General features: G+C 37.5%; 1 protein-coding gene across 2 annotated transcripts in view; it reads left to right on the forward strand.

The window, feature by feature from the left end:
* The window catches only part of UBE2E1 (ubiquitin conjugating enzyme E2 E1), a 79363-nt gene extending 71759 nt beyond the window's left edge, over positions 1-7604 (forward strand). For both annotated transcript variants that reach the window (XM_028099164.2, XM_028099165.2), the window contains 3 exons: positions 4374-4506; positions 5632-5779; positions 6815-7604. In XM_028099164.2, coding sequence (XP_027954965.1) covers positions 4374-4506; positions 5632-5779; positions 6815-6912 — 379 coding nt within the window. In that variant the 3' untranslated portion in view covers positions 6913-7604. The remainder of the gene's footprint in view (positions 1-4373; positions 4507-5631; positions 5780-6814) is intronic.
* The last annotated feature ends 676 nt before the right edge of the window (positions 7605-8280 follow it).

Below are 8280 nucleotides of genomic sequence, written 5' to 3' on the forward strand. Positions count from 1 at the left end.
TAGAAATGACTCTTTTCCTTTCTTTTTTTTTTTTTTTTTTTTTTAAAGGTAAGCTCTATGCCCAGTGTGGAGCTTGTACTCAAAACCCCAAGACCAAGAGTTACATGCTCGGGTGCCTGGGTGGCTCAGTCGGTTGGGTGACTGCCTTCGGCTCGGGTCATGATCCTGGAGTCATGGGATCGAGTCCCACGTCCAGCTCCCTGCTCAGCGGGGTGTCTGCTTCTGCCTGGGACCCTCCCCCCTCTCATGCTCTCTCATGTTCTCTCAAATAAATAAAATCTTTAAAAGTCATATGCTCTACCAACTGAGCCAGCTCGGTGCCCTTGACTGTTATTTTTCTTAAAATGTTTGCCACAGCTGTATTTATTTTGACTAGAAGGAAAAAAGACTGAATCAAGGGCAGAATTTTTTTTTCCTTTTTGACTTGTGTAAGAGTTCTGTGTATTTATTATACATTTATTTTGAGAGGTGTTTTAAGTCTAACAAAATCTGAAAGGCAAAGGCATGGTCTCCTTCCACCTTCTCAGTCTCAGCCTCATGCCAAGATTCTAATCACAGTTATGTTGCAACATCTTCAAACAGGGACATGTATTTTTCTTGTTCCCATATTCCCTTAATTTAAACTCCTCCATCTCCCATACTTTCTAATCACTTAAATTAATTACTAATTTAAATCACATGCGATTCTAAAGTACATTTCCGTAAGTGTTTGAAACTTAAGTTCTGTTTCTTATTGTGGAACTAAAAGGTATCTTAAAGGGTGGGGACAGAAGGCTGGTAAAGGAATATGCTGACCCGAGGGTAAACCTAGTCAGTCATTTATGGAAAAGAGGGTGGGGTGCTGGAACAGACCTTCCCCGTAGTGTCGCCGGTAAAGACTCTCTTGTTCCTGGTTCCCCTTCACAGTGGCCTTCTGAGAGTTGTAAATTTGGGCCCGCACCACTCCCCCCCCACCATAGGTCTCTCTACCCACCTTCTAGATCAGTAGATCCTAACTTTACAGTGAGAACCTGGAAGAAGAAAAAAGGCAAAAGATTTGCAGGACCGTAATTTTTGTTTCATTCTATGATTAATAAAATGCACATGACAAAATGTTACATGAATTTCTCCAGTAACAGCTTTTAAAGTAAAGTTTTTATTCAAGCAGCAATGCTTGGTCCTTCCAGTGGGTTCTCAGATCCTTCCCTGTAACTCCCAAGTCCCCTGGTTGAGGATCTACAGAGTAGGGATCCATGCTGTTCAGTTTTTAACAGGGCTCCTGTTGCATGCTTTAGGATTTCAACTGCATTTGATATTTCACTTAGTATTATTTTTCTTAATATAACCCACCTTTATTCTGCATTTTCAAAGTTTGACAGAAGCATGGTATTTTTTTATGTTTATGTTGCATATTTGATTCCTCTGTTTTTTTTCTGAACTTTGTGAAAAGTTTATACCTAAACTGAAAGCTGATTACACACAAGTAGCCACCTTGAATATCCAGTTATATCATAGGTGATAAGCTGTAATGTTAAAGCTTATGTTCTAAACTGGTTGTCCTCCAGTAACCTGTACCAGGGATTCCCAAAAGCAACCAATACCTGTTTAAAGATCACATCGATTCTTAGGTCCCTTCACATAGATTCTTAGGTCCCTTCCGAATATTGGAAATTCAGTAGGCCTAGGAGGAGGAGGGGTCAGGAATCTTGAAAGTTCCATAGGTTATGTTGAGGAACAGTGAAGTTTGGAAATTACAGTTTTCTGTACAATCCATAAAAGCTGCTTATAGTGCTCTATTGTTAAATCTTTGTTCTTTTTTCTGTACTAAGAGGCCAGCAGAATTGGGCCCATGTCAACATGTTGCCTCTAGGGTAAGACTGACTTTACTGTAAGTTTTTTCTGGGTCTCTTTCTTAGCATTGCCAAGCTGACTGAGGAAACCTGTATGGAATGCTGCCATTACTGGGTTTTAGATGGCCTGGCTTCTCCTTCAGGCCTGGGTTCCTCCTCTGTAAAAAGAGAGGTTTACAGCAGATGATTGTCTTTGCCTTTTAGCTTTTAAGCCTTAGATATCATTAACTAGATTAAATAGGATAGTTCATCCGTTATCTGCAACCTCTATACCAGTGGTGTCTTCACCTCATTAGTCCACTTTTCAGTTAACTGTAGTCTGGTAAACAGGTATCTTAGCTGTAATGCCAGTGTCTATAGACTTTTTGCCCAAGAACATACACTGGATGCAAATATGTAGGCAGACCAGATGACCAAAGACCAGTTTTAACCTCAGGACATGAAGCTGTAATCAGGATAGTATCCTTTCACTAGAGGTTACTGCATGTTCCTAGAAGTAGAGGGCTGATTTAAAAGTTCTCCCTACATCCCACCTTGTGAAAATTATGGTCAGATGATATGTAAAAGTAGGAAGTGATCTTAAAACAAAACAAAACAACAAAAAAAACCCAGGACTTCATATTAGAGACCATGTTAAATAATCTCTTTCCATATATATCCACTGCAAAACAAGTTTTTGAATAGTTGAGAATACCAATCACAAGGATATTAAAGGACCATACTATTTGAATCAGTAGGAATAATTCATAACAACTGTGATACTACCATTTAGTGAGACTACTGTGGGTCTGTTTTTCTAGATTCCCCCCCCCAACCATTTTAATTATCAAAACATTCCTGAGAATTTGTGGTTTAGGTTTAGTGACTTGCTCAAGGTCACATAGCTAGTTAAGTGCTCAAGTCAGTGTCCAAGCTCTGTGCCTCCTGGCCAGTTTGGGCCTACTCTTCCCATTAGCCCATGTTCTTCTATCTGTATTTTTTCTCTCCTTTTTTGCCACATCATGTTTTCTTCCCCAACTTCTGTTTCTTTCTGGTTTTCTTTTGTCAACTGATTCTGAAATAAAAAAATCTGTGGTGGGTTTGTGGAAAGTATAGGGCCACAGGCAGGTATCTTTTTTTTTCCTTTTCCTTCCTCTTCCTCTAATCTTTCTCATTTTTTTTTTTAAAGATTTTATTTATTTGACAGAGCGAGAGCAGGAACACAAGCAGAGGGAGAAGCAGGCTTCCCGCCGAGCAGGGAGCCCGGTGCGGGGCTTGATGCGGGGCTCGATCCCAGGACCCAGGGATCATGACCTGAGCCGAAGGCAGACGCTTAACGACTGAGCCACCCAGGCGCCCCTCTAATCTTTCTCTTAAATGAAGGAATTGAATGAATCTCATCTCTAGCCAGTTAGCAGAGGGCGTCTTGAAGACGAGTTTTTGTCTTGTTCATTATTGAAATCTCTGCCATTTAACTTGGCCTACATGTGCATTCAATAAGAATGAGTGAATGAATCCAGTTCATACCATCCATTCATTTAAAATAGCAGTTTGCCTGCTCTGTAGAAATTATCCTGTGTATTGACTGGGATATGCAAGTCTTTCCAAGTAAAGACCTTTCTGTTGTTTGGCTGACACACATCATTATCCTTGAAGCAACTGTTAGTAGCTAGGTTTGAGAAATTGGAGCTAAAATGTGTAAGTTAACCAGTTGAATACTGTCATGTCCATGCTCTGGGAAGTCTTTTTAAAATTAGTACCTAAAATTAGTATCTTTTCCTCTCTCCTCGATACCAGAGTCCTACCCACACTTACTTGTTTTGGGCAGGTTATAAGTTCTTCATCGGTCTTGGAATTGGAGGGTAAATATTTTTCTGTTTTTGTTTATTATTGTACTTGGATACAGAACACTCTACAAGCTAACACAGTGCTTTGGAAGGGTATTATGGTATAACTAAATATAAAAGTGACTTAACAGGGAAAGGGATAAATTAACATCCCAACTCTAATTTTTAGAGAACCTGATTATAGAATTTTATACCTTGAAAGGCAAATTGAGTAACTTGCCTTTGGATGCTCTGTCATGCTTGTGCTCCTCCCACCCAGCATGGTTTACAATGTAAAAAGTACTGTAATCTACTGGACTCCTTTTAGGATAAGATTATGGAAATAGAAGAAGGAACAAGAAACCCAGGCAGTGAGTCAGAAATGAAACTTTGCTTAAAATGGTCATCCGAAATGAATAGTTGTGAGCAAAACCACTGAATATTTACATTTTCTTATGATCGAGGAGAGGTTTGAGAATTGAATTTCTTGCTTATTCACAGCTTAAGTAGGCTTAGAGTGGTTTAAACCTTCTTTATTATTCAGTTTACTTGACTTCAGGCTGATGGATTTGTTGCAGTCCAGAATCAGATTGAGTCTGAAAGACACTTCTGTTTTGTGGAGAGAATCCATACATTAAACAAAAAGGAAGAGATGAGATCTTTTTTCCTTTTTTTAAATGCCCTATAAAAACTTGGATGGTGTCACCATCTGCTTACCTTTTGATGTATTACTTCACAGTGCTGGTCCCAAAGGTGATAACATCTATGAATGGAGATCAACCATTCTGGGGCCTCCAGGATCCGTGTATGAAGGTGGTGTATTCTTCCTTGATATCACTTTTACACCAGAATACCCCTTCAAGCCTCCAAAGGTAAGAATTTCCTGATTTATAGTCATATTTACATATTGCCATGAGAGACTATTGAAGCTTTTAAATTAGAGTTTTAATCACAAAAGGTAGATTTCTGTTTTATCTTTAACGAATCTCTTAAGTACATTTGGATGGACACAAAACATTTGCATGGGGGGAGGGGGGCTTTGCCTCTTGCAGAGAGACCATAGTTCTAGGAGTATGTGCTTAAAATCCTGCTATTTTTAGTAACATAGCAACCCAGAATCAATCCCCTCTTTTCCACTCACAGGGAAGAAGTTACTGAACAGTTAAAAATGGTGTCAAACTATCTGTGCACTAAAGTAATTAGAAAGTCAGAATCTCCTACCAAAGACTTGGATTCTGCTCCTTGTCATGTTTTGGTCTTGTTCAAATTCTTAACCTCCAGGCTTCGGGTTTTCTTATCTAGGATAGTATCTCCTGTGACACTCAATCTATGATTGTTATTTACTAAGTGGTAATTTTTACTTCTGAATGATTGTGTTTCACAAATAAAAATTAGGAAACCAAAATAAAGCAACCCAGGCTTATATGGCTTGTGTTAATTTGTCTACTGCTATGATCCTTACCCATTTATGGCTCCTCACTTGTGGAACTCCATTATAGTGACTCTGACCTATGTAGACGGGATATCTGCAGGATCTAATGTAAAAGAAAAAGGAGAACCAAATATCTTCTTCTCCTCCCCCCCCTTTTTTTTACAGCCTTTACAGATGAGCATTTTGCTTTTGTGTTTATGTACCCACTGTGTTGTATCTGTTTGAATTTATTATAAAGCTTTTTTTAAGGCCATGTAGTACCAGCAGCTAACACAAGAGGTCAGCAAACACTTAGCTATTTCAAACTTAAATTATTTGAAACACTGAAACTACTAAAGATGAATTTGAGAAAAAAACTGAAGTTACCATGCTTTTTGTTGATGGATATTACCTTTGAAATGACTGAGAGTCTATCTTAACCTATCTTAACAGCTTTAGTTTAAACTCTTTATTCATCTTTTAAAGAAACAGACATTTTTAAATTAGAGCCACTCAATTGAAAAAGCAATTTAGTAAAAATTTCATTGTTTGCTGTTTAAATTTTAACACTGTCTTATTTTTTTAGGTAACATTTCGGACAAGAATCTATCACTGTAATATTAACAGTCAAGGAGTTATTTGCTTGGACATATTAAAAGATAATTGGAGTCCAGCACTAACCATTTCTAAAGTTCTCCTTTCTATCTGCTCCCTTCTTACAGACTGTAATCCTGGTAAGGTTAATTTTTTTTTTTCTTTCTCCTCATCTGAAAAATACTTGTTCTGATAAAGTACAAAGAGCTTTGAAAGAACAAAAAGTAGGGGTACCTGGATGTACATGTAGTCAGTTGGGCGTCTGACTCTTGGTTTTCAGCTCAGGTTGTGGGATTAGGCCGTGTTGGGGCCTGCTTAGGATTCTTTCTCCCTGTGCCCTTCCTGCTCATATTCTTTTTCTCAAATGAAAAGATAAATCTTAAAAAAACAAAACTAATCTTTTAAAGAAAGTTTTAATCGAGTTCAATCTACTAGTTGAAAAAGGCAGTAATTCTAGGCTCTAGGAACAAGATGTTTTAAAACTAGGACTTCTATAAATTTGCCTTAGGTTTTTACATTTTTCATATAGTTCTCTTTAAACCACATATTTCTAACTAAATGTTGACTCATCTGCATAACCTCTCCCGTGCCTGCTGGTTCACTGAGTACTTGCCCCAAAGCTGGTGTTAAATTTTGAAAGTGAGATTTCTTTGCTTAATAGTTAGGGTTTATCAGACTGACTGTGGTGGGGTGGGGGGAAGCTTATTCCTTTTATTATTAAAGATTCTATTTAGATTTCGGAGCAACACTCTACTTAATTGTTGAGGTCCAGGTTTTGACCTAGTAACCTGGCTTTTTTTAAGTAACTAGTTTAGAGGTAAATACTGCAACAGCCTGGAAGACTTTACAGTATTCCACTGAACAGTCATATAAACACAGTTGGATTCCATGTTCATCGTAGCCTTGAACATTCTGATTTGTATTGAACTTAACACATAAGAGCAAAAACATTTCCAACTGGGTGCTGTTTGTTGGGAGAAAAATAGAATGAACAATAAAGCTACACTAGTACTGAAGCCTGAGCACTCTGTTTTAAGAAGTTTTCCCCATACATATGGTGCCCGTGATAATGGAATAGTGTTTCAAAACTGGTTTTGATCACAGATACTTTGCATATTTCTTTCCAAGCTGTCACTGATTTATGTGCTAAAATTTAAAACATTCTTTTCTTCCAGCTGACCCTTTGGTGGGAAGTATTGCCACTCAGTATATGACCAACAGAGCAGAACATGACAGAATGGCCAGACAGTGGACCAAGAGATACGCTACATAAATTGGGTTTTCACAATTCTTACATTGTCTGTCACAGAGAGCTGCTTATGATTTTGAAGGGGTGGGGGAGGGTGGGAGTTGGTAAAGAGTAGGGTATTTCTATAACAGATATTATTCAGTCTTATTTCCTAAGATTTTGTTGTAACTTAAGGTATCTTGCTACAGTAGACAGAATTGGTAATAGCAACTTTTAAAACTGTCATTAGTTCTGCAACATTAGCTGAAATGTAGTACAGAGAATAGACATTTGGGTTCAGTTGCTTGTAGTCTGTAAATTTAAAATAGCTTAATTTTGTACAGGTTACACACATGGCCATTTATGTAAAGTCCTTCCAAGACTACACATTTTTTTTTTGTTCAAAAAAATTGGAATTTGTTTTCCCTTCTTGGGAGGGAACATTGATATTTAACAGTTTTTAGAGACTGTCATCTCATATATAAAATGGATACGTGGCTATAAGACACCATATAGGAAATGAGTAGTTATGTATTTTATTTTATATGCCAATCTACTTTATTGTGACAAGATAAGAGGTTTGAATCACGACTTGTGAAAACCTGTAGTAAAATACCTTAAGCTGTTAACTGTAAGGTGTGGAATAGGAGTTGCTCAGTGGATTGGTTATATGTTGTGGACTACTTAAGTCTGCATTTGTTACTGTGCTAATAAACAATATTAAAACAACCACCTAACATTGCTGTATTCATTTACTTTCTTTTGCCTGTGTTGTAGTTTGCAGATTCTGAAACTTGGTAAAGCTTTGCTACTACACAACCTACAAGTAATACAGACTGAATAATGAGCAAGGACCTAGTTAGGTTTGGTATGCTACTGTTTTTGAGGTGTCTTAGAAAAGGTTAGAGATGGATTCTCATGACTATATTAATACATCTCCCTGAGAGGGCAATTTGGCAGTACCTAAGTTTACATATATCCAGCAGTTGTTTCTTTGCATCTACTCCAGAGAAACTTTTTTAAATCACTGTAAAAGTATTCATCTCTGTAAAAATAATTAAAAGAAACCCAGATCAACCTCAGGGAATGACTTAACCATTATCTGAATGGTTTTTTGGCAAAAAAAATGTATTTGTGATGAGGAATTTTAGCCAGTTAAATGGAAGCAATACTAGCTGATTTACAAGTTTTGTATTATGCAGTTCTTGGTTTGAACTCTCACAGAAATGAACCAATTGACTTTAAAGTCACTGAACCTAGCCTTGAAAGTACTCCACTTAAGAAATGTTGGTAGAGACTCTTAATCTTGGGGTCCTGACTTTGAGCCCCATGGGTAGAGTTTACTTAAAAAAAAAAAGTGTACTAGATTTTTTTAACATGTCTTTGCTGAACAGCTTATTTCATATTTTACAT

Source organism: Eumetopias jubatus, unplaced genomic scaffold (assembly GCF_037043125.1).
Source record: "Eumetopias jubatus isolate StellerSeaLion01/CBP00866 unplaced genomic scaffold, mEumJub1_p1.0 scaffold_1, whole genome shotgun sequence".
NCBI lineage: Eukaryota > Metazoa > Chordata > Mammalia > Carnivora > Otariidae > Eumetopias > Eumetopias jubatus.